The sequence below is a fragment of the Cheilinus undulatus genome, linkage group 21 (genome assembly GCF_018320785.1).
Source record: "Cheilinus undulatus linkage group 21, ASM1832078v1, whole genome shotgun sequence".
Classification (NCBI taxonomy): Eukaryota; Metazoa; Chordata; class Actinopteri; order Labriformes; family Labridae; genus Cheilinus; species Cheilinus undulatus.
Window position 1 is genome coordinate 23,109,328 of NC_054885.1, and position 25,582 is coordinate 23,134,909.

General features: G+C 38.9%; 2 protein-coding genes across 4 annotated transcripts in view; both read left to right on the top strand.

The window, feature by feature from the left end:
* The window catches only part of brsk1b (BR serine/threonine kinase 1b), a 35,732-nt gene extending 12,982 nt beyond the window's left edge, over positions 1–22,750 (top strand). For 2 of the 3 annotated variants that reach the window (XM_041778368.1, XM_041778370.1), the window contains 12 exons: positions 2,351–2,382; positions 2,892–3,056; positions 9,291–9,388; positions 9,523–9,673; positions 9,817–9,877; positions 11,683–12,295; positions 12,608–12,656; positions 14,204–14,327; positions 14,451–14,552; positions 15,023–15,119; positions 16,994–17,083; positions 17,160–22,750. In XM_041778368.1, the coding sequence (XP_041634302.1) occupies positions 2,351–2,382; positions 2,892–3,056; positions 9,291–9,388; positions 9,523–9,673; positions 9,817–9,877; positions 11,683–12,295; positions 12,608–12,656; positions 14,204–14,327; positions 14,451–14,552; positions 15,023–15,119; positions 16,994–17,083; positions 17,160–17,383 (1,806 nt within the window). In that variant the 3' untranslated portion in view covers positions 17,384–22,750. The remainder of the gene's footprint in view (positions 1–2,350; positions 2,383–2,891; positions 3,057–9,290; positions 9,389–9,522; positions 9,674–9,816; positions 9,878–11,682; positions 12,296–12,607; positions 12,657–14,203; positions 14,328–14,450; positions 14,553–15,022; positions 15,120–16,993; positions 17,084–17,159) is intronic. The other variant, XM_041778369.1, reaches the window with a different exon arrangement.
* A 1,208-nt stretch (positions 22,751–23,958) lies between these two features.
* cpt1a2b (carnitine palmitoyltransferase 1A2b) overlaps positions 23,959–25,582 on the top strand; it is a 50,316-nt gene continuing 48,692 nt past the window's right edge. Inside the window, exon 1 of the mRNA XM_041817180.1 lies at positions 23,959–24,077. The gene's annotated coding sequence lies outside the window, so the exon portion shown is untranslated. The remainder of the gene's footprint in view (positions 24,078–25,582) is intronic.

Sequence of the window (25,582 nt, forward strand, 5' to 3'; positions counted from 1 at the left end):
TGAGTCAGCAAGGACAGAGCTTGTTTCTATTTCTGTCCTCAAAGGCAAGTTAGCAGCTTTATTTGGAGACAAGAAGCAAAGATAGGAAGGAGAAACTCATCAGTACATGGTATGTGATTGTACAATATCAGTGAATAAATGGATCAGCTGGCCGTAAAGAAGGATGAAAGCACAGATGGTGAAACAGAAAGACCTTCCTTTTTTTGATTCTAGCTTCTCTCATAAAAGAAACAAGGCTTAAACAGACACTGGCACTTTAGGGGAGTTAAGTGTGTGAATGAAATAGTGAATGGATGAGGAACAGATTGCTAGAAGAAATGCTGCTGCACTCAGGTTTGGGAAGTGGCTGGAGAGGAATCCATGATTAAGCTGCTGAAAGATGGAGACAACTGCGACAACATGGCTCACAGGCTTTTGAATAGAAACCAAGAGAAAGTCTGGTCATCCAGCTACAACAGCGCAGATTTAATCAAAGCTGTGAGTTCGTTGATTAATGAAGCCGGAAACCAGGTCAGACTGTCTCCCTCTTTGTCTCTCTCTGCCTGTTAGATGCAGTACTTCTATAGGAACAATTTAAAAAGAGTCTGATTTCAATTCAGTTCAAATGCAAACACATACTAAGAAAGCAAAAATTAGGAAACATCGTTAAAATCTATATACAAGATATGGCCTTTAAAAAACACATGCTGTAATATATTTCATTGATCAGTAACATTGCTTAGTGGCTGTGTCCTTTAATATACTCCCCTTCTGCATCAACACACCACTGCATTCAGGTCTGTCACTGATCAGAGTGGTACAGTAGGTCTTCTTTGGACAGTTATCTTAGAACCGCTGTTGTTCTTTTCCTTACTTCTGACACAGACTCTAAGCGTGCTCCTTTGAGCACAGATTTGATCTTAGGAAAAAGGGGAAAGTCACACGGTGCTAGATCAGGTGGACAGGGAGGGTGATCAAGCACGGTGATATATTTTTGGGCTAGAAACTGCTTTACTGAGAGCGCAGTGTGAGCGGGAGTGTTGTCTGAAAGCATTTTTTCACAATTGTGGTCTCTTTATTCTGACTTTTTCTCACAGTTTTTCTAAAACCTGTTTGTAATAGTGTTGGTTCACTGTTGACCCTACTGGAACCCACTCCTTTAAAATGATACCCTTAATGTCAAAGAAAACAATTAACATGGGCTTGAATGTTGACTTGTTTTCTTTGACAGTGGTGTTTTCCAATACATTGTCTGCTGTTTTGTCTCAGAATCATGTTAGAAGATCCAAGTTTCCTCACATGTAATGACTCCTTCTAAAAAAATTGGATTTCTTTAATTTGTTCCAAAATGTGTCCACAAATATGCTTGCATTTTTCTTTTGATCAGGAGTCAGACATTTTGGGACAACTTTGGTACACACTTTTGCCATGTTCAAATTTAGTTATAAAGAGATACAAGTTGTTTTAATTGCTTCAGTGTGATTACTTTAATAATAAGACTTTACAGGATGATTTATCATAGGACTTTCACATGATTGATGCATTCTGAGCCATGATCCTTTGTACTGCCTTTGATACTTTATAAGCAACCTAACACATGCAAGACTTTCAGTTTTACTTTGAACATAGCTGTAGATCTATATCTGATAGAATACTCCTACCATAAGAGATACAGTGGAGTATAAATGTGATCACTAACACTGTATGCAGTCCATTCTGAAGCTCATTTATCTTATAAAACACCTATATGTATCAATTAAGAAGACACCCATAATGGCTTAGGAGGCTTTATCTGTGTAAAAATGTTATTAGTGCTAACATGGTGATGTTATTTTTTGGCTTTGTCAAGGTCTTCTTTTACCTTTACCTTTAAGTAGCTCCTAGAATCTGATTCAGACTAGTTTTCGCTGTGAGCCTTTTAGATATAAGGTGATAATATGTCAATAAATCCTGAGGCAGAAACAGACATCTGCACCAAATTTAATCTGTACATTCCTGCTTACATAAATTTGTGTTATAATAATTCAAAAATAATAGTTCATAGAGAAAAAGAATGAAGAAACACACTGCTCAGTTGTGCTCCTGAACTCATTTTTGTTTTCTGACAATCACTGTGCAAAAGAGCAGCTAAATTTAGACTATGAGTGTATCTGCAATGCTGACTCGGTTGCTTCAGACCTCTATAAGATGCTTGGGTGACTCAGGTCTTTTTTCCTTTTTTTTTTTTTTTTTTTTTTTTTTAAGAAAGCAGTATTCTGGTTGACTGTAGATGCTTCTTCTTTCTTGATGTTGTTTTTATGTTTAATTTCTTGAAATATGGTTTAACACATGTGAAATAATGCTTTTATCTTGGCTTTTTTCTTCAAAACAGCTAGAAGCAATACAGAAACATGCCTGGTACCAGTAAGTATATTATTTTTCTCACTTTTTTCTGCATTATTTTTTCCCTCTCTAATATACTCTCATCCTAAACTCAATTTTGACATTTGAAAATGCACATAGAGATAACATCAGACAGCCACAGTCTCTTCTTCTTGTTCTCTATCAGAATATTGCTTGGTTTGTAGAGTTAAGTACCCTGACCAGGTTAACCTTTTAAGTTCCTCTTAAACTATCTCTGACCAGGAAGATGCCTTGCTTAACTATACTTACAGACAAAGTTAGGGGGCTTGATGGTTGTTTGTAGGTTAAAACAAACAACTTTAAGAAGATTTCCTTGAGAAACTGCAAAAAACTTTCATGAATCAGAAAATGAAGATAGCAGAAGAAAAATCTACCTATCTGTCTCTTATCAAACCATCACTACTGTCTCTCTTTGTAGACATTGTCAAACCTGTGTAATGTCAGTCCTTTGTGTTTATTTGTACATTCTATAAACCGTGAGATATTTCTAACATGTTTTTCTTTTTCAGGAGTGGGCGTAACGAGCCTTGTCCAGAGCAGCCGCCCCCTCGCCGAGTGTGTGTGAAGAGGATTGTGTCCTTAACAGAGCTGGACCCTGATGTCCTGGAAAGCATGTACTCCTTAGGGTGCTTTAGAGATCGGGTCAAACTCACACAGGACCTTACAAGTGAGGAGTGAGTAAATAAAACCCATCAAACACTTCCACTCTGAGGGCATAAATGTGCAGAGGTGTCAAGTAACAAAGTACAAATACTTCGTTACCTCACTTAAGTAGAAATTTTGGGTATCTGTACTTTAATGGAGTAATTATTTTTTGGCCAACTTCTTACTTCTACTCCTTACATATTCACACAATTATCTGTACTTTCTACTCCTTACGTTTTAAAAATAGCCTCGTTACTCCTATTTCATTTCATTGTTTTCATTCCAGCTTGTCATCATTCAAAAAAACACAAATAAAAAAACCAAAAAACTATCCAGATACATCGCACCATCCAGATAGAGTGAATTAATTGTGGTTGGATGAGAAGTATAAACATAGTACCATTCTGACACCCTAGTGGTTTGTATGTGATCCATTTCACCTTCGGACATGACACAGATCATGTCACAGTCCAGCAAGGAAATAGCAGATGTATGTAGCCTAGTACAAAGATGTCTGTGGCAGAGACTCAAGAGAACTCAAGCGAAATATCCCAACCAAGCACCAGCGAGAAAGTTGGTAGTACACATACTGTATACGGTTCTTGAATGTATTTGCATTGTACTAAAATGCGTTCATTTTCAATGGGCATAAATATGGCTGAAACAGGTGCATCCCAAATTTTTAAACAGTAACATTTTAATATAACATTAGATTGTTAACAGGCAGACCAGTACCTGCATAGCATTTCTGCTTGACGCACCTCTGCTGGGTCTTCAGCTGGGAGCCATCCTTCCTTGATGTTTCGCCCCTTTAATCACCAGAACATCTCAGGATGGTGGGGCAGTGGCCATGGACGTCTCCCTGCCGCTCCCTGCAGCTGGCTTTTGATGGTCAGGTCAACATGTGGCCTCTTGCTTTCCCCAACTCCTGTCATTTCTCCTCAGCCATAGCCAGAAGCTTCCCTTCTCTGCTTCCTCTGATAGATCCTTTATGATCCTCTTGACCTTTTCTGATGTGAAGCCAGTATCTCTTAGGAAGCAGTTGGTTGAGAGGCTCACAAAGCCACAGCAGCCTACTTCAACTGGGTATGTTGTTGCTCGCCAGCCTTTCTCTTGGCATTCCGCCACAAGGTCAGCATACCGTGCCTTCTTCCTCTCATATGCCTCCTGGATGCCATGCTCCCAAGGGACCGTCAGCTCGACTAACAGGACTCGCTTCTCCATTGTCAACCACAGGACAATGTCAGGTGTCAATGTGGTGACGGTGATGTCAGCAGGAAAACGTAGTTGCTTGTTGATGTCTGCTGTCATTGACCAGTCTTTGCCTGGGCTCAGGACTGATGTTCTGTCCTGTTGTGGGCAGCTTTGGGTGGCATGTCCTGCTGGCACAAAATGGACAAACCACCTCTGCTGGGAAGTTGGCTTCTCATTTGTCGTGAGCCTCATGGTCTCTGTGTGTTCCGCCAGTTTCCTCAGCACCTTGTCGTGCCTCCATCTATAGCAGCCCTGCGCCAAGGCTGTCTGGCAGCCACACAGGATGTGGTGGAGATTTCCTGGGGCTGTGTTGCACAGGCTGCAACTCTCCTCTGCGCCATACCATTGTGCCAGGTTTGCTGGACTAGGAAGGGTGTCATACGTGGCTCGGATGAGGAAACTAATTCTTGCCTTAGGCATCTTCCAGAGGTCACTCCAACCCACTGACCTTGGTAGAATGCCCTCCCACTTTGTCCACTGGCCTTGCTGGCATTGGCCGATGGACTTGAGAAAGAGCTTGTCCTCCTCCATCCTTGCCACCTCTGTGACCACCAGGTTCTTCCTTTCCTTCAGGGATGCTCTTGACAACAGTTTCAGTGGCTCTCCCCAGCCCAGGCCACATGTTCCTTGCTGTGTCCTTCCCACAAGTCTGGAGTTGGTGTTGTCAACACAGTCTTCTGCCTTCCATGCCCTGCCTGTCTGGATCCTAGCACCAGCGTTCCTGACCTGCTGGTCACCTGACTGTCTGAGTTTCAGGACCAGTCTGGACTTCTCAAGCCTGTAACCAGTGGAGATGTTTTTCAGTGGTAGCTGGAGTGCATTTCTTCCAAACAAAGATGCATCGGACTGGCACCTTGGAAGTCCAAGCCACTTATGGATGTAACTGTTGGCTTTGGCATCCAGTTTTGTGGCAGTTGTTGCTGTTATTTCAGACATCTTTAGTGGCCACATTACACGATGGAACAGTGTAGACTGGTAGAACCAGACTATGTATTTGCCAGGAAGGTAGCTCAGGTCTATCCGCTTCAAGCCCTCTTTCAGTTGGTATGTGACAACAGCTACCATCTGTCTGTCTGACAGATCAGCTGAATACTCTCTGCCCAGGCTTCTGATTGGTTTCTCTGCAAGCACTGGGATTCTCTCTCCTGCCACTTCACAGAAAAATGTTTTTTTGGGGAGGTGGGGTAGTGCACTGTGGTAGAATGGAATGCAATGGAATGGAATGTATAATGGAATGGAATGTATAATGGAATGGAATGGTATAATGGAATGGAATGGTAGAATAGAATGGAATGGTAGAATAGAATGGAATGGTAGAATGGAATGGAAAGTAGAATGGAATGGTGGAATGGAATGGTAGAATGGAATAAAATTGTAGGATAGAATGGAATGGTAGAATGGAATGGAAAGTATAATGAAATGAAATGGTGGAATGGAATAGTGGAATGCAATGGAATGGAATGGTAGAATAGAATAGAATGGAAAGTATAATGGAATGGAATGGTGGAATGGGATGGAATGGAATAGTAGAATGAAATGGAATGGAATGGTAGAATGCAATGGAATGGAATGCAATGGAATGGAATGGTAGAATGGAATGGAATGGTAGAATGGGATGGAAGAATAGAATGGAATGGTATAATGGAAATAAAAGTATAATGAAATTGAATGGTGGAATTTCATGGTAGAATATAATGGAATGGAATGGTAGAATGGAATGGTAGAATGGAATTAGCCTCTGTTGTGCAGCCTAAGCTTTTGTCCTTAATGGCATTTTTCCCCCCTTACATTACTTTTACTTTTATACTTTAAGTACTTTTGAAACCAGTACTTTCATACTTGTACTTGAGTAAAAAGCTTAAGTTGATACTTCAACTTCTACAGAAGTATTTTTAAACCCTAGTATCTATACTTCTACCTGAATAATGAATGAGAATACTTTTGAAGTTCTTCTGCTGAAAAAACTCAATTATTCAGACTAATCAAAAATATTTTTATTTACATTATTGTAGTTTTTAACCAGGAATATAGGTGTGTAGGTTAAGAGGAGCATAGGATTGCAAAGGATATAAAAATTGTATTATCTTTGCCCAAAGCTAATTCACAAGCTAGTATCCCTTAGAATTACTAGTAAAATAAGGCAAAGACACCTATCCAGGAATACCACATTAAGCTGAAGGCTGTTTTTAAACTATTTGGAGTACAAGCACATTCAAGGTGTATTTAGAAAGGTACCACTCTGAGGTTATTTCCCAATTTGTCAGACTCCCTGTTGCTGCTACTGGTATTGGGTTACACAACCACAAACAAATGTGTGAATTTGTATTGTGAAACAGAGGCCTGTGGATGACTGTAGCTGGGAGGTAGCTGGACAACTTATCTGAACTAAAATGCATGAAGCCTTAGCTAGTTCTGGTCCACAGCTGATACAACAGAAAATGTGTATTTTACACCTGTTTTTCTGAGGAAAAGAGCAGGATCAAAGTTGGCAGACATTTTTCTATTTAGCATTGCCTGGAATAAAGACATTATTTGAGCAAATACAGTGGACTATTGAAAACAACAACAGCAAATTTGGACATGTGTAAAACTTTTCAATGGATTTTCATTGATGTGGTCCTATTTTTTGACTAAATATTTAACTGGATTTAGATTGTATGGACTCTTTCTGATGCAGCAGGGCTGTTTTTTGATGGATTAATATGATCAGAAGAGCCTCTAATAGTGAGCTGTGTCACTTTTATTATTGTCTGTTTGTAGCGTAATGTTTAGACTGTGGCTGCTGTGGTGGTTTTAATGGCAAACATGATTAGAATAGTGAGAATCAGAGCTTTCTGGTGGTGTTTAATGTGGTATACTTATGAACAGTCATTTTATGAGTAACTGAATAGTTGAAAGAAAATCTATCCGTCTCGCAGGTAGACCGTCGGATATTTGAGGGGTTAAGTAGATAGTAAATCAGCTGGTTTCCCCCAAAATGACAGGAGTTTTTGGCTGACTGCTGAGGTCAGCCCTACAGATGGGTCTGTATGTATCTGAGTGACTGACTGAGTGATCCTACTTTAAGAGTGATACAATACACAATTCAGTCAGGCATTTCAACAGGCATCCCAGACATTTGCAGTCAGCCATATACTAGGTTTTAACCTAGTCTTGTTTAACATTAGACTTAAAGGTTTAAACTTGCTGTTTGCTCCATTTACGCTAACTTAAATGTTAACTGCATATTTTTATATAAAAGGAAAGACTGCTACTAGCCATCTTTTCTGCAGGTGCAAACCAACAACAATATTTTCTCAGATGCAAAAGCCAAGATAAACTAATTTTTGTATTGGAAACATTAAAGTCCCATAAAGTGAAATCCAAACTTTGTGTCTACTCTTAACACACTAGATTTGTTGGAATGAGGTTGCTGTAAGCGTGAAACACTGATCTCTGTGTGTGAGTGAATTTTTAACATAGACCCTTGGAAAGATCTCTTTCCGGGCTTTATTTTATTTGGGCAGGTCAAATATAGGAGCCCATAACATCACCAGTCTCAATGGGAAATTACTGCTACAGCAATATAAAATCACCAAGCAGTTCATCTCAGTACAATCTGTTGTCTGCCGATGTCAGTGCCTTCATTGAAAATTAACAGCCACCTTTTTTTTTTTTAACCATAGATGGTGAAAAATGTCAGACAAAGCCTTAGTGATGAAGTGTTCAGTAAGTGATAATATAATCTGAACTAAACTCTAGACTCCTTCCTCTTACCTTAAAGGAAAAGTAAGACCTTAAATTTCAGCAGATCAATCATATTGTGCGCATTATTTAAGGTGACAAGGCATCTAATGATAATGGATTATGTTGTATAGCTGTACCAAACTGAGCCAGACCACTCTGCGGAAACAACCAACTATTAATGACTGGAACTTTGTTGGCACATAGCAAGACAACCGAAGATCTGTCACTTAACTGTTTACCCTGGACCACTGGCTGGCTGTAAACACACTTCTTTTTCATTTAAAGTCTCATTTAAACACAATCAAATGGGGATTGACTAACTTTTGGATCCAGCCTCAAGTGGTCATTTGAGGAACTACGTTTTTTTCCCAGCAATGTATTTAGCCTCAAATGTTGCCACTTGGCAGGCATATTCATGTTTTGTTAATTTTCTCACAGTTTCTCTGTCTCCCTGAGTCTTTCTCTCTTGGTGGTCTGTCAATTACTTCAGCATTAGTCTGCTTGGCAAAGCAGGAACAAGAGCAACAATAACTACTCTGCCTCTTTCATCTCTCCCCTCTATGTCCCTTTCTCTGCAAACTAATGTGGCTTATCTCCACCCACAATGCAACACTAGTAGCAGAGCAGTCTCTGTCAACAGGAAACACAGGCAGACATGAAGAAATTGCAGTAAACCTGCACAAATCAATGTTTTCACAAGAGCAAGGGATAAAATGACAATGCCTAATGTGAAATGAGTTGCTGACAAAGAGCATGTAATTATAATCTGCTAATTTCTCCTCTGCTCCATGAAATACTCAACTGCCATTCTTATTTTGTATTTTTTTGTATTGTATAGCCATCACTCTATGGTTCTAGTTGATAAATATTCTCTGTGCAAATCTCATTTTCCACAAAAAGTAACCTAAAATTCACAACACTTGAGCTTAATGTTTGTGCATTAATGTGCTTAATGTGCAGCACAAAAACAGCCAAAAGAGGGTGACTATTGGATTTAAAGTTGCCAAATAGCAAGAAACATGGCCCTTGATCAATCCTTAATGATACTCTGCTTTACTTGATGGTCAACAAGCACCTATTTGCTAAGATGACACATTTTAAGATGAAAATATACCATCACTGCTGATCAGCAGATTTTTGTCCTCTTAGAGCAAGATTAACCATGACTCACAAACCACTATTTTTTTTTCCAACTCTCTCGCTTGGTCAGCCTAAAAGCTGTGTGTCTACTTCCTGTTTCTCTCTCTAAAGCTGGCTCTTCACTTTTGGCATGCTTTTTCCAGGGAGAACCAGGAGAAGATGATCTACTTCCTCCTCTTGGACAGAAAAGAGCGATACCCCAGCTGTGAAGATGAGGACCTGCCACCTAGAAATGACTTAGGTAGGAACATGCTCATTCAGAAGTATTTTGAAAGCAAATTGTATTTTTCCTTAAAATTGAATTCTTAAAACTTGACCACTTTTTAAGGCTGTAAAATTCATACTCCTTTTTATATGTATTTTTGTCACACCTAGACCCACCCAGGAAGCGAGTGGACTCCCCCATGCTCACACGTCATGGCCGCTGTCGTCCCGAGAGGAAAAGCCTGGAAGTCCTCAGTGTCACAGAACAGGGATCTCCTACCCCACCTCGCAGGGCACTGGATACTAGCGCCCACAGCCAGAGGTGCACAACCAGCACAGACGCAAGACATTTTTTTTCTTAATGAAAACAGCAGAATTGGGCTATCATTACAAGGTCTATTTTGATTGCTTCTGAGAGCCCCATTAATCTCAATGACTTTTGTTGTTGTGTGATGTGTTCAAAAGGTCTCGCTCAGTCAGCGGAGCATCCACAGGTCTGTCCTCTAGTCCTCTCAGCAGTCCCAGGGTAAGAACTTCAGTCTTAATGATTTTATTATCATGGAAAAAAAGAGCCAGAGCTGCTCTCTAGGAACATAAACTTTGGCATTTTTACCTCAAAGCAACACTATACATGCCTACTTCAATCAGCTATCCTTAAAACGCTTGTTCAAATTTGACATTGTACTGCTAGATTGTTATCTTTTGCCTATTACTAAACGGGCCTGGTCTGTAAAATGCCCTGCTCTAAACTTGAATTGCGTAATCTGGCTAAATGATTATACTCATAATAGTGGGAGATTGGCCCAGAAAGCTGCATTAATCACTCATTTATAGCATCTTGGGGTTGAAGGAAATTCAAAAATCAGCAACAGTGTGTACTATAAAAAGTATTCACCCCCATGGATGTTTTACCCTTTTATTGATTTTATAAATCAATCATTGTCAAAATAATTTGGCTTTTTTGACAAAAATTTTTTTACAAAAACAACCTATTTAATGTCAGAGTAAAAACAGTTTTCTATTAAGGAATATCAATTACATAAAAATATGTGATGTAAGATAAGTAACTGCATAAATATTCACCCCCTATAAAGTAATTGATCTAATTTATCAGAGGCCCAGCCAATTGGCACTAGTAGTCTCACAATTAGTGAAATGGGGATCACCTTACTGCAGTGATTATGTCTCAACTGACTGTAGTATAAAGACACCTATGTTTGGAAGGTCAAGTGACTGGTTAATCAGTATTCCTGGCTACCATCACACCATGAAAACAAAAGACCACTCCAAGCAAATCAGAGAAAATGTTATTGAAAAATATAAGTCAGGGGATGGGTACACAAAAGTCACAAAAGCATCAACTAGACACTGACTGGAAGGGGGTCAGTATTTATACGGTCACTTATTTTACATTACCTATTTTTGTTTGACATTACATTGCAAAAATCTGTTTACTTTGATGGCAAATCTTTTCTTTAATCCTTTAGTCAACAAGCCAAATAATTTTGAGCATGATTGATTTATAAAATCATAAAGGTTAAAATATCCAAAGGGTTGAATAATTTTTATAGACACTGTAAAAACATTTCTATATATAGTGAGTGACTGTTCAGAATCCCAGTTTTGTGCCGTTTCCCCCAAGGAATAAATAGAGCATCTTTTTCTGTGCAAACAAATCAGACTTGCAGATTCTTCAATAAGTGCTTCTCCTTTTTTATTAGGTTATGTTTACGCTTATGTTTTAACTTGCATTAATTTGGACTTACAGAAATGATTAATTGAACAAAGTTATTTATCAATTTTAATAAGACTTTTATCTGTTTTTGGTATTTCTATGTGTTATTGTGTTTTTGGCCTAAGAAGCCTTATCTGTCTTTGAATCTATGTTGGTGTCAGTGAGCACACAGCATTTAAAGAAAAAAAAACAAACATTTTGAACAGTGTATCAGCAGCTTCAATATGAGCATAATATCACTTAGGAAGCCAGTAGCACAGAACCAAATTTCCTGTGAAGGTTTTTTTTTTTTTTGATAACTGTCTGTATGAGCCATGGCTACCCATCGTACTGTCATATCCGCAGTCATGTACTTTCCCCTTTCATACCCAAACTGTGCTCTCTTCTTCAAAAGTCTGCATGACATACTGACACATGCAGAAAAAGAGTAAACACACCTAAACACACACAACACAAAGAACCACATCCATCTTTCATTTACTGTGTCTGATTCAGGATGTTAAAGAATCCCTTCCGTGAACCATAACTCATGACCATTGCTTTTTGTCCATCCCTCTTTTCCTCCTTCCATCCATCTCTCTGTGTGTGCCCATCAGAGCCCGGTCTTCACTTTCAGCCAATCAGAAGTCACCCCCACCTCCACTTCCTCCTCAAAAGACCCAAAAGCTGGAAGTGCCACCAACTCTCGGCCCACCCGTCCGACGCCCGACCCAAAAACCCAAACCCTGCCCTCAAAGGGCCCCACCGAGCGACCGCAGCTTCACTCCATGAAGTCCCTCCCTCTGCAGACACCACGCTCCCCCTCCCCATCACCATCCCCCCTCCTCTCTCCCATCTCACGCTTCTTCAACTTCCCCTCTCCATCTGTCTTCAAGTCTAAGAACGTCCACTCTTCCTCTAACTCCTCTGCCACCCCTCCTCCTGTGTCGCAGGTCACGCCGCAGGGCTCACCGCTGCCCACCCCACTGGGCACGCCTGTGCACCAAATCCAACACCCGTCCTCCACCACCCCTCCCTCCTCTTCTTCCTCGTCTTCTTCTTCCAGAGCGGACGGAGCTGGTGGGGCCTCACTGTCGCTGACACCACCTTCTAGCCCGGGTGGCAGCGGTGGTATGGCCGCCTCGAGCTCTGGCCACTGGAGAACAAGGCTGAACTCTTTCAAAAACAACCTTCTGGGGTCACCACGCTTCCATCGACGCAAACTACAAGGTGAGAACATGTAAATAAATAATAAAAAGAGAATGAAATGACGATGGAGTCATCCTGTTTCTGTTAATGTGACCTTGATGCTTACTATTAAAAATATCAGAATTCTCCTACTTTGCATAACAGACAGAATCTATTATTACTAAGAAGCTCACACGTTCCTTTAGTCTGCAGCCTGCAGCTGTGTTAAGCAATGCCTGATTTTGTGATTATCTGTAATTAGGGCAATTTAATTAGAGCCTGTCATCAAGATTAACTGCCCTTTTCTTTTCTCTCCCTCCCTGTTTGTCTCTTACCGCCCGGCCCTTTTTTTAGTCCCAACATCAGAAGACATGTCCAGCTTGACCCCAGAGTCCAGTCCAGAGTAAGTCAACAAATGTCTTACTTTTTCTTTCTCTGTTTTCCATCCAGCGCACTTAGAAAGTATTCAGACCTGATTCACCTTTGTCAATATTGTTATGTTGCAGCCTGATGCTACAGTCAAAGAAAAACACATTTTTATTTCATCGATCTTGACTTAGTACCCTATCATGACAAAGTGAAAACAGAATTTTAGACATTTTTGTGAATCGGTAAAAATAAAGAAATGAAATATCATATTGAAATACATAAGTATTCAGAACCTTTGCAAAATCACTCAAATAAATTGATTCAAAATGATTTGGATAGGCACAAACCTCACTATAGAAGGCCTCACAGCTGATAATGCATATCAGAGCAAAACCAAGCCATGAGGTCAAAAGAACTGCCTGCAGAGCTCAGAGACAGGATTGTTGCAAAGCACAGATCTGGGGAAGACTACAGAAAAAAAGTTCTGCTGCACTGAAATTTCTCAAGAGCAAAGTGGCCTCCATAATTCTGAAATGGACGAAGTTGGACACAACCAGGATTCTTCCAAGAGCTGGTGTCCTAGCCAAACTGAGCAATCAGGGGGGAAGGGTTTTACTAAGAGAGGTCACCAAAAACCTGATGGTCACTCTGATTGAGCTCCAGAGATCCTGTATGGAGATGGGACTTTAATTTTAGTTCAACAAGGACAACCATCACTGCAGATTGGCTAGACCAGTGTTCCCCAACCATTTTTTCCTTGAGCCCCCCCATGTACCTAAGAAAAGTGGAGCCCCCACACCATTGACTGGCAGTATCCCATTTTCTTCCTTCTCTTCCTGTTGCTCTTCTTCTTCCTCTTCACTTATTTTGTTGTCTTCTTCTTTTTGGCTCTCTGAACCCAAGTAACTTTATTCATTCATGACATAAAAGTCACCATGAGGAGTTGTGACACAGGAGCTGAATTGGAAGGCAAACCTGTTAGAGGACCATGCTTTTTCGAAATAAAACCATATATTTAGTGCCATATATTTGATAACTGTACTAAAGAGTTGAAACAACAATATGTCACTGCATGGATAATTAGTAAGAAGTTAAAAACAAAATTTCCTATTCACAACCAAGCACATGACCAGAAGAAAGTAAAATGAGCTAAAAAAAATGACAGAAAATCATCATTCCTTTTTATCTTCTGTCTCAGCTGTTTAAAGTTTGAATCATTCCTTTTACTTATTGTTGTTTTTGTTATAGAACATTTTGGAATATTTCATGGAGACATTCAGCTGTTAAAGAGTCACCTCAGAGTAAAATTTCCCCTTACAAACCATGCATGTTTCATTTTTTTATGCTACCTCAACAACTTTGTGGAATGATTTAGAGAAATTTTTGGATTTTATGAACCTGTTTGTTAGGTTATTCAGGGAAAATGCTATATATAGTGGATTCATTTATGTGAATCTCTCTATGATTTTATTTTTAGGCCAGCTAAAAATAACACAGCCAGCCCAAATTTGTTTCGTATACGTGCTTATTTGTACTCAGAATGTGTGAATAGTCTCAATGGGGCTTCTTTTTTATCTGCAGACTGGCTAAGAGGTCCTGGTTTGGTAACTTCATCAGCCTGGAGAAAGAGGAGCAGATCTTTGTCCTGATTCGAGACAAGCCTCTCAGCTCTATTAAAGCTGACATCGTCCATGCCTTTCTCTCTGTGAGTACAATTGAGCTTAGATAAGACTCTGTCACTTTAATGCCACTATTTGTGGCATTAAAGGCACAGTTTGAGGATCTTATCTCTCTTAATGAGAACCAAGTTTTTTGTTTATGTCTTCAGATCCCATCCCTCAGCCACAGTGTGGTGTCTCAGAACAGTTTCCGGGCAGAATACAAGTCCTCTGGCGGCCCCTCTGTCTTCCAGAAGCCTGTAAAGTTCCAAGTATGATCATGTTTTTTTACCTCTTTAACCCCAGAATGACCTAAACCTTTTCTCACAAAAGAATTTTGTATGGCCACAAGGCTTTAAGCCCCCCAAAGTTTAGGTCAAACTCTCGCATCAGAATGATCTCTGTGAGAAATTAATGCAGTGTAAGCTTCGTATACAGTATATATATATATTCGTATATATATTAAAAGACACAGATAAAAATACATTTAATACTGCCAGGAAAAGCAGCTCACAAAGTCTTTTAAGTATCTTTAAAGCCACTCTGTGTAGAATTGAATGTCTGGTGTAGGCACCCTCTAGTGGTGTGGTTAATAAAAGGTTGATCAAGCTGGTCACAGGGCACTCCAAGAGGAATGGATTTAAAAAAAAAAAAACAGTGACTAATGATATAATATAATCGAATGTGAATGTATGACAGTCCTGGTTGTGAACTGGATTATGTGCCTTGTTTCTCCTCACAGGTTGACATTGCTTTTTCTGAAGGAGACAGAGATCGGGCAGAACGGGACGGAAGAAGAGAGATGGGAATCTACAGTGTCACCTTTACTCTAATAGCAGGTGGGACTTGGTGCTTATTCTGGAGATTCACAGAGATGAACAAAAAAAACAAAGATAAGGACATTTCTTTTGTCAAAAGGAAGAACCATTATTTTGTTCCTCCAGGTGTAATCTTACAAAATTAACTATTTTATTACAAACCATTAAGATACAGGCCAAATTTGTCCACAAAAGAAAATTTTACCCTACGATTGTATTTGTCTGGAAAAGGTTCCAGATAAAACCATCTTTTAAAAAACAAAAATAAGGCCTGAATTGCTTGTAATAAGTTAAAAAAGTTACAAATAAAACTTTTGTTGAACTTATTTTAAGATGTCAGACAAGAATGATTTGCTTCCACTGTTGCAAGATTTGTTTTTACTTAATACAAGTAATTATGCCTGTTTTCTTTTTAGTGTTTAATCTTTAAATAAAGTGCATAAAATTATTTTTACTCTGTCCATACTCAGGAGGACTTAATCAAATGCAGTAACTGCTAAAGTGGTAAAATTTAACACAATCTAAAGCCGCTCGCTCATTGCTTCTCTTCATTTGACTTTCATCAGCATTACAAAGGATGTTTTAAGATGGGTATACACTGTGCAATTACCTGCAAACTCTGCATCTGAAGAGTTTATGATGCACAACCATCATGCACAATTTGTGCTCACATTGTACAGTCAACCAGTCATGCACCTGAAGTTGGGATGGACTGTGACAATTGTCGATGGAGTTTCCTTAAAAAAGTCTCACACACAGAGATGGAAGTCATATTGTCTCTATTCATGCTTTAAACAGCTAAAAATAGTAACAGAAAAAATCTTGCCTTTTCTCTCTCACGTACATAAGCAGCATCACAAGTGAAAGTGAACACAAATAGAAAAATGAACAGTTATTGGGTGTCAGCTGGAGGTCTGCAGTGGGCCCATTTCCTGATTATTTCTTTTATCATAGTCAGAAAAGGCGCATCAAAAAGGCATTTCTGCTGTTTTCATGCTGATTTAAGATGCTGCCTGACTGTTAAAAAATGAAAAAATGTCCCAAAGTCTGAGATTCTGCTTGTGGTCATGCTCTCACAGTGGGAGTATGTCATCGCATGACCAAAATATCAAACATATCAGAAATCTCGGCAGGAGCAGCTAATCAGACTGTGGTCAGCCAATGGTCCACATGTACACTGCTTGACAAATGATGCATGATCCGACTGAAACTTGACCAAAGTTCCAAGTAAGTCGTACAGCTCAAAATTTGTGTGTGAATCAGCAGAAAATTAGCACAGTGTATGCCCAGCTTAAGTCAGCTGATTTAATTCCTGGCCTAGATTTTTGTTTCCTGTGAATTCACTCTAACTGCACCTTTGGCATTGCTAGTGGCAGCTACAGGTGGCCACATAAGTGAAAAGGCACCTGCTTGCAATTGAAATACTAGACAAAGTCACTGATTTGATTGGGAACATAGTTGAGCATTAACCAGGAAAGATGGATGGAATTGTTCAGTGTTTGGTATCAACCAAAAAAGAGATGAAAGAGAGCATAAACACTGGATTTAATCGCCAGGTAGCTGATAGGTGACTCTAACTAAAAGCCAAAGATGTTTGAAATCTCTTCCTCACAGACAAATCTATGTTTTGTGTTGTTTTGCTTCATGCGTGTTTCTGCTGCCCCCTGGTGGTTAGAGAGCTAAGTCCCAGCAGGTTTTAAATGAGGGTTAAGAAAGATATTATGGATGCTCATCTTTAAATTAATTCTCATTTGAGTTTTGATTTACTGACTATTCTTAAGGCTGCTTCTCTATGTTAGTTTTCACATTTGTGGAGTTACAAATAACTTTACTAGAATGCTCTCTCCTTCAGAGAAAACTGGAATCAGTGATGAATTTCTCCTCTTTCCTCTCAGGTCCCAGTCGCAGGTTCAAGAGAGTGGTGGAAACCATACAGGCTCAGCTTCTAAGTACTCATGATCAGCCTTCTGTGCAGGCACTGGCTGGTAAGTAGCACACACTCCCTGACTGCATACACTCAGAGTGTAGATGTTTTCCCTCATTTCACCTCTCTTGTCTTAGATGAAAAGAACGGCCAGCTCTCTCGCCAGCCCAGCACCCCTTCACGTCAGAACTCCCGGCGTTCCGAGAGTGGATCAGAGCGGGAGCGGGGAGACAAGGATCGTGCGACAGATGGGGTAAGCGGAAGTGGGAGCAGCAGTGGGACGGTCTTACAAAGGCGAGGTTCGGGGAAGGACAAGACCAGACTCCTCTCGTCATCCAATGGGACACAGTCTCACCAATGAGAAGAATGTTTTTGAAGAGAGACGAGGGTCCTCAATGGCACCATTTTCTCTTCCTTCCCTCAGTCTGACCCACATTCTTTCCTTACCTATTTCCTTACTACCTGTCTTGCTTCCTTCGGTTATTCCAAAGCAATGGGACAGACTAATGGGATGTTCTCTGTTGAGGCTGAGGCTCTGTTTTGGTGCCTAGGGATGCGACAGAGAATGGCTATCCAAGAAGTCCCACCTCACTAACTTGCTCTGATGAATCTAGAAAGCACATGACTTTCCAACTAACCAATCACATGCAACTGAAGGTTTAAATCCAACAGGAAACACCCCATCAATCACTCAAGACAACACAGGAGGATTCTTGCCAATGAGAACGCCCCTTAAGTCATTCTCATTTTGTTTATGTTTCTGGACTGCCACCTCAACATTACCTGACCAAACATGAAGTCATGTGATCAGAAACCTGTCTCTTCTCATGTCCTTAAAAACAAAACTATGTTCACAACTAAAGGAAGGGAGGGGATATTCTGAGAATGCAAAGAGAATTTCTAAAGAAGGCTCGTTTGTTGAAGTGGATTGCATCTCCTAATAATTAGCAAAATTTAAAACAGTCATTAGTCTGAATGCTGAGGAAAACACAAAGAAATGACAGAACATGGATGTGACCAGGTCTACCTGATGTAGCCTTACAGCTATGTGAATATCTAAATCAAACAGACAGGAGCAATTTTTCCTTGAGTGTTTAAGCAACAGAGTCCCATAATTATCTCTGAATTACACAGATAAATCTATGATACCATAATGCCTTTAACAGAGGAGAGACCGTGGATAGCTAGTTAGATTTAGCCCCATTTTAAGGACACTTGTCACAACACAGGTAGAATGTCTCACAAGGATAGAGTCCCTATAGAAGACAGAGGGATGAAGAGTTAGACGAAGAAAAACAGAAGTTAGCTAGCAGCGGATATTTGGTAGTAATGGAAGAGATAAAAAACAAGTGGCAGAGATTAAAGTTAAAGTCAATTCTAAAGTCAAAATGAAGGGCAAAAAAAATCATATTCTATATTTAGATAACAAGCTCTGATGTGTTTATTTTCCACTTGCACATACTGGCTATGAAGCAATCCTTCCTAAGTCCATCTACAACCTCAAAATCCCCCGTTTATGCTTGTAGTTTAAGCTTATGTATATTAAGCTACAGCAGTGTTACCCTAGCTAACATTAATTCAGCCCCAGTCTGGGCACCCCTGTGGGGGGGTCCTCCTCTTATGTTGTAAAAATCATGATTAGAGACATAATGTATGACAGTGTATTAGTATTACCCTAAAAGATAAAAATAATATGATGGAGGATCTGTACATTTTTTTAGATTATAAAGTTGTATATTTACAAGAAAACAAACTCAGAATCTTTCAGTCTAATGTCTTAAATTAACAAAAGAAAATTCACATTATAACCTACACAATTTTAAGTTCCTAAAGTCATAGATTTACAACATTGTCAAGTCAAAAATATATGAGAAACCAAACCAAAAACAGTGGTTGGATAATACCAGTTTACTGAATTGCCTCCTCTAAATCGAGATGATAATGATGATGAATCTGGGACAAAATCACAAGTGCTTATAACTCAGCTGCAGTAAGAAGTATCATTTGATCAGGCTTTCAGCTGAAGGACTTGCACAAGGAAAGCAGCTTCATCTGGTCTGATTCTCTTTCATACCATCGGCTATACTCGACTTTATATTCACAAAAAAAGTTTTTGTTTGTGCAAATTTCTGGCTTTTATAGTAGAAAAATTCAAGTTTCCCCCCCAAAAATTGTTTTTTTTTTTTTTTTTAGAGTGGCCCTGAAACACCTTCATAATAATAAATTTAGATTTTTGGCATAACCGTTTAAAAAAGTGGGGCTATTAAATTGAGATTTTGCCAATGAAAACAGTTGAAATTGATGTTTATTTTTCCAAGTGGTTCCTGGGAGGGGGCTCAGCTTTTCTTAGATATGAATAAGGGTCCCTAGGGAAAAAGGTAGGGAACCACTGGTATAGAAAACATCTATATATAATTTGTGGCTTTGTCATGCAGCTGCCGATGCATTTTATAAATTTTTAACTTTTGCTGAAAGATATAGCTGGCATTAGATAATTAGACCATCTTTTCCCATTGTTAACGCTGTAATTGGCACAAGCTAACATAAAAGCCTATTTTCAGGACAATGATTCATTTGGCATTTTGTGAAATAGGTGTACTGCTTAATCTTCATAATAAACTGTGGGTTTTGTTCCTTGACTCTTGCAGTGGAGTCACCTCAGGAAGGTACTGCTTCACAGCTTGTATAGAGAGGAAATGACATCACTGACCAACAACTAAACATACGTATCAGCATGTGAGTGATGTGTGTTCATTAAAAAAATAGCCTTTTAGTTTTTCAAATTCTCCTAATTGAAGCTGAATGACAGTGGACCTTTAAAAATCAATTACCAAGCTGGCCCAACAGGACAACCAAGTCTTTTAGACCCAAATTAAGGCTACTGAAACACTTCTTTTGTTCCCAGTGTTGAACAATAGATACTGAAATGATGCAGGGCGACGCCAAAGCCCCAATAAAAGCCTTCACTCTTTCTGTCTCTCTGGAGATATGGAAAGAGGAAAGAGAGAGGTTTGCAGAGATAGATACTGAGATTTTCACAAGAAAGAAGAGTGACTAGCACGCCTCTGTATTGCTGAAAACCTGGCAAACATTCTGCCTGAAGGAGAGGAGAAAAAAATTAAGCCACACATAATGAATAGAAGACTTTTCTTGTGTTATTTTCTTCCCTCTATCCACCATCTTTTATCAGCTCTGTCTTTTTGGGCTTCTGAGGAAATATTTTTATGTTTGCCTGTGGCAAAATGGATGCGCTCCATTGTGAATGTCAAAAACTTTTTTAAAAGTTGTTTTGAGAGTGTAAACATAGTTTTGTTCCACATGTTCAATGAAAATGTATTTATGTATGTATTTATTTATTTATTTTATTGTTAATTTTATGCGTATCTGTTAAAGTTGTTGTTTATTTCTAGAAAATAAGGAGAGGAGTGGATACAAAAAGGACATGCCCATTCAGTTGTGTCTGACCCAGCAGAGCAACACGTCTTTCCTGAGAATAACTCAACAAAAAACCATTTCTACGTTTATTTCACACTGTGAAAAATTGTGCTGCAGAAGTTCCTTTTATTGTTTTCCTTTGTTTTTATCTGTTTACACATTTTTGTTCATACAGTACTGTTTACTTATATATGTTCATATTTCATGACACCAGAAGGAATATTCCACACCTAAAAAGAGCTACATGCAGGAATTTTAGCATTTGAACGAAGGCCTCTGACAATAATATCAGTGCTGAGTCATTGTCTCCTTCAGGCTTTTTTGTATTGACTAAAAGGTAACATCTAAGGCTAAAGAGGGAAGGATAACAAGCTGCTGGAATGTAACACAATTTCTTTTAAATGTTATGTTAAATTATATGTACTGAAGAGACACAAATGCACACACTCACGTCTGCGGACCTTACAAATCATTTTACGTAAACTAGTGTTGAGTACATTGTCCTTTTTTCTGTTGGTCAGTTACTTAACCTTCGATGAAGAGAGTTCACCTAATCATGGTTGATACCTCAGTACCAACAAAAACCATCAGCATTAAGACTATTTCTTATCAGTGTTTCTTAATGGCAAAGATCTTCAATGAATAACACATTTGGCTGTTAACTTAAAGCAGGGAGAGTTATTTAAAACCAAATCTGCACAGTGCAAAATCAGAACAGGGGTCACCAAAATCAAAACAATTCAAACATTTCTCACAGGAGCAGATTTCAGTAGCTCAGTAGCACCTGAAAAAATCACCTTAGAAATGTTGGTTTATGGTTAGAGACTTGTAAAACTGCTGTTTTTGTTAAGGGCTAACTACCAGAAGTTAGCATGCTTGCAAGTTAAACTTGCATTGAACCGTCTAGACTTCAACATTCAGCAAGGTTGTTATGAGCATGTCAGCTTGCTAATGTTAGCATTCAGCTCAAAGAAGTGCTCATAGAGAAGCTAGCATGGATGGAGTTAAATAACTCATGAACAAACAAAATTTAAGCCCTGGGAAAATCTCTGTGTTTATTCACGCCAACCTCACTGAAGCCATTACTAATGAATTTTGAAAGTCTTCATTCACTCCTCACACTTTGCTGAATTACAAGAGTGGAGTAACAATATTAAGTGGACATTTTTCATATTGCAGGCTTTATAAGGCATTAAAGAATCCTCAAAAGCTGGGAGGTGAGGAAGCTCTCAGGTCATGGTTTAAGATGATGTTAAGGAAGTCAGCTCCCAGTCAGCTCTTCTTGTCAGTGAGGCCCATTACCCTCCTTGGACATAATTAGGAAGTTTTTTCTTCTTTGCTGTGTTCACATTATATTTAAATGTATTTGTCTCCCTCTTTTGGTTTCTCTTCTCATTCCAGCTCTCAAAGTGGGCCCCTTAGAAAAATCCAGCAGTGAGGCGCTCACATTTGAAAGAGCAGAGGTTAGGGAGGTTTCAAGTTACACGACCACATGCCCAAAGCGAGCGTTAAAGTCAAGTCCAGGTCAAGCTTACCTCCTTAAATATATTTTTAGAGAGAAAGATACGAGTTTGATTGAAAGAAAGACAGGAAAGAATAGCTGCCTCAGTGTACTCCAATTCAGTTCTGTTTAAGATTACACCAGGACCCTCGACACGTTTGAGGCTGGGACACTCCTGCTGAAAGAAATCTCCCTCCTTCCTCATTCCTACGTAACCCCTCCTGCCACCCATTGACTACATTTTGTACTACCCCCCCATCCCTCCTATTTGTATCTTTACAATACCAACTGCACATATCTCAGCCCCTTATATAATCATCTCCTCCCCTTGTATACATTTTATACACTGTATACTCAATGCAGATGCTGTATACATTTGTATATCCTGTCTGTCTCCATTGTATGCCATCCATATCTATGTAGCATTCACTATCTTTTATCGACACTGTAGTCACCATACAACTCTTTCGCTCATCATTATTGCTCATTCTTCTTCTGCAGTTATTGTATGACTATAATCACACATCTCCCACCCAAATTCTCCTCCAGCTCTGCCACACCTCACCAAACCACACCTCACCCATAACACCCCCTCCCACATAATATCAAGCTCCAATCCACACAGAAGAAAAGTTTTTGGGTTTTTTTTTTCACTCTGGAAGTCACTACAGAAAAACCTTGAAGAAGGAGGTGTGTGGGACAGGGTGGGACGAGAAAACTGCTAACATGACTAATGATGACGACAACAACGACAAAGAGAAATGTCTGTAGTATAAATACAAAAAAGGAAAAGTGCACTATTATGACAATGATTATTATTGCCTGTGAGAAATACTGATCAATAAATAATGGGAAAAAGTTGTGGTTGTGTGTGGTTTGTTACACTTAGAAATTATTCTTGTTTTTTTTTTTAAAGATAGAATAATCACTATTGCAGATCTTTTTAGATTATTATACATGCTCTGTGTTCAGGATACAGATTTTGGATGTGAAGACTTGGACTAAGCTACTTTTTATTTATTTTATTGTATTTATTTTACCTATTTTGCAACCATATTTTATGGCTGTAAACTTATTTTTAGCATCTCTTGACCTAAAACAAAGATTTTTTATATATATGTATATATATTTAAGTAATGTCATGAGAATTACAAAGAAAAAAACTAAACGTGATTTTTAAGGGGGACCAAATAGACCCAGTAATTAAGGCTTAACGTAAAACTCACCGCCTCCAGTGATGTTGCAAAACAGCAACATAAATAAAATGTAATAAATGGCTCAGAACTTCATAATGAAAAAAATTATGTATCTGGTAAATATTTATGTGAATTAGTAAATGTCTCAGTAAAAGATTGACCTACTTACCTTACGTACCCCTTAAAAAATGCATCTTTATGTCAGGGATAGGCGTGCCATCATGACATCACTTATAGCTTTCTACAGAGAGTAGTGGAAAATGAAGACCTCTCACTTTGACACTTTCAAAGGGTCCAGAGTCGTCCGTTTGCATAATAGGAAGTAAAACAAACTGAAAATTTGCTCGTCTTAAAAACTGATCTCACAGTATTGCTATTTTTAAAGAGATACGTCTTTACTGCCACAAAAACGATAACACTGAAGATAATCACTGTATTAACTATCGACTTGAATCTGTCCCCGACAAAAAGATTGGCATCTTCAGAATAATATCAAAGGTATTTGCAAAGTTGATGAAAAAGAGCATTTACATTGCCTCGCATGATTTAAAAAATGTTTTATTTACTTCGATAGGTCATACTTAAAATTATTTGATTCAACTTAATTGTCTTTTTTTATTTATTGAGGGAATCAATTTTTATAACTCATTCAGTATTACCTCTTTTCTCATGGTGGCTGATGATCTACAGTCCATGGAGTTTTACTGTTGACACAGCTCCGGTTTGGTTGCCTATCTTTCACATGGGAGTGTCTCATCTTCCCATTCTCAAACTATCTGTATCTGCGGGCTCTGATTGCCTTGTTGGTCGGAGAAAAAGCTCGCTTTCAGCGAGTACTCCTGCAGCTTTGAGAAGAAGGGAGGAGGGCAAGCAGAATTTCCGTATCAACATTATCCGCAGAAGCTTTTCGGGAAGCACTTCAGGTACTTTTTTTGATTAAATCTTGTACTAAGGTTGGCCCAGCGTTTCTAAATTCATTGTAATGCGGTCATATCGCTCTTTGTCGCCTTTTGTGCATCGCATGGCGTGGGAGATGGTTCTGAGCATGAATGGACCACTGTGTGTTGGATAACAAGTGATACACCCGACTACTGTACACGGGTACTAGTACACTGTATCTTACGGATGTATTGTAAAGTTACCTTGAATTTGTGATTTATATTTGTTGTTTTTATGGCTGTGAGTGTTTCTGTTCACCCACATTTAACTGATGATGTAGCCGATGATGCAGAGCAACATGGTTGCTTCATTCTGCAACTATTTCCTTAAACAAAACCGGTTCGGGCTCTGGCATTCAAACAAGTCCTATCTATGAGCTGGCTAACATACTTGCTATTACTGTGCTGCTGTATCTTTTTTGCTTAAAGCTAAAGCTAGATATGCCTAAGTAGCCTAACTGAAATGTGTGAAATATGACCTGCTAATACAGTTATCGAGCATCATGAAGGTACTGCCTTGTCAATCTTGGAAAGATTACCAGAAGTTATACAATGTAGCTTTTTACATCTCTGCAGTTTCATTTAAAAATAAGCCATTTTTCTAAAATGAACGGCTATTTATTTCATAAACTATAAAAGTGGCCTAAATTTGGCACAGGACGATTAAATTTGATGTTAAGGTATTTAAGTCTGCTAGGCTAATGGGAAGAAATAAATCCTATGAATAAATAAAAGGGATCAAAGTGAGAGCTCAATGCGAGTTTTTTCTGAAGTAACCTGTACTCAAGTAAAGCAAAGCATGCAGGACTATGTAATTACACATTTAATTGAACTTTTGTGTTCTGTGCACGCGCGCTTCTTCCCGCCGCCCTCACTCGTGCTCGCGCCTGTAGCTCCTTGTTACTCCACCTGCTCCTCCACTCTGACAGGTGAAACCTGTTTCTCAACAAGAAAATAATTCTTATCATTACAATTTGTAGATTTAATCTACTTCACAACTTCACCTACAAGTGCCTTAATTTTTGCAGATCTGTGAAGACATTAAAATGTAAATATTCCGGACTAGAATACCGATAAAAAGCATTAACAAACCTCTAACCTTTTAGAGCATAAAGCTGCATAGCTAAAATAGATGGATCTCAATGCTTTTAGGGCTTAGAAAGCTGTCAGTCATACAGTTAAATGTTGACCTTAGTAGTTTGTGAGTAAAATCCAGTAGAAAGACTTACAAGCTAATGCATTTTTTTATTATTTAAGCTAAGATTACTACTGAAGTCTGTGTCATTCTGTAAGTAGAAGTACAAACAAGTTGCTCTAAGTTTCTAGTAAAACTCTGATGGCAACATGTCCTAGTAGACCAAATATCTGCAGCCTGAATAACTGAGCAGTAATTACAATAAAAGGTGGTTCAGATAAGTTACATCATATTGTTGTATTTATCACAAAAAAAGTTACACAACTTTTCATCAATAAACTGAAAACTTTCACCC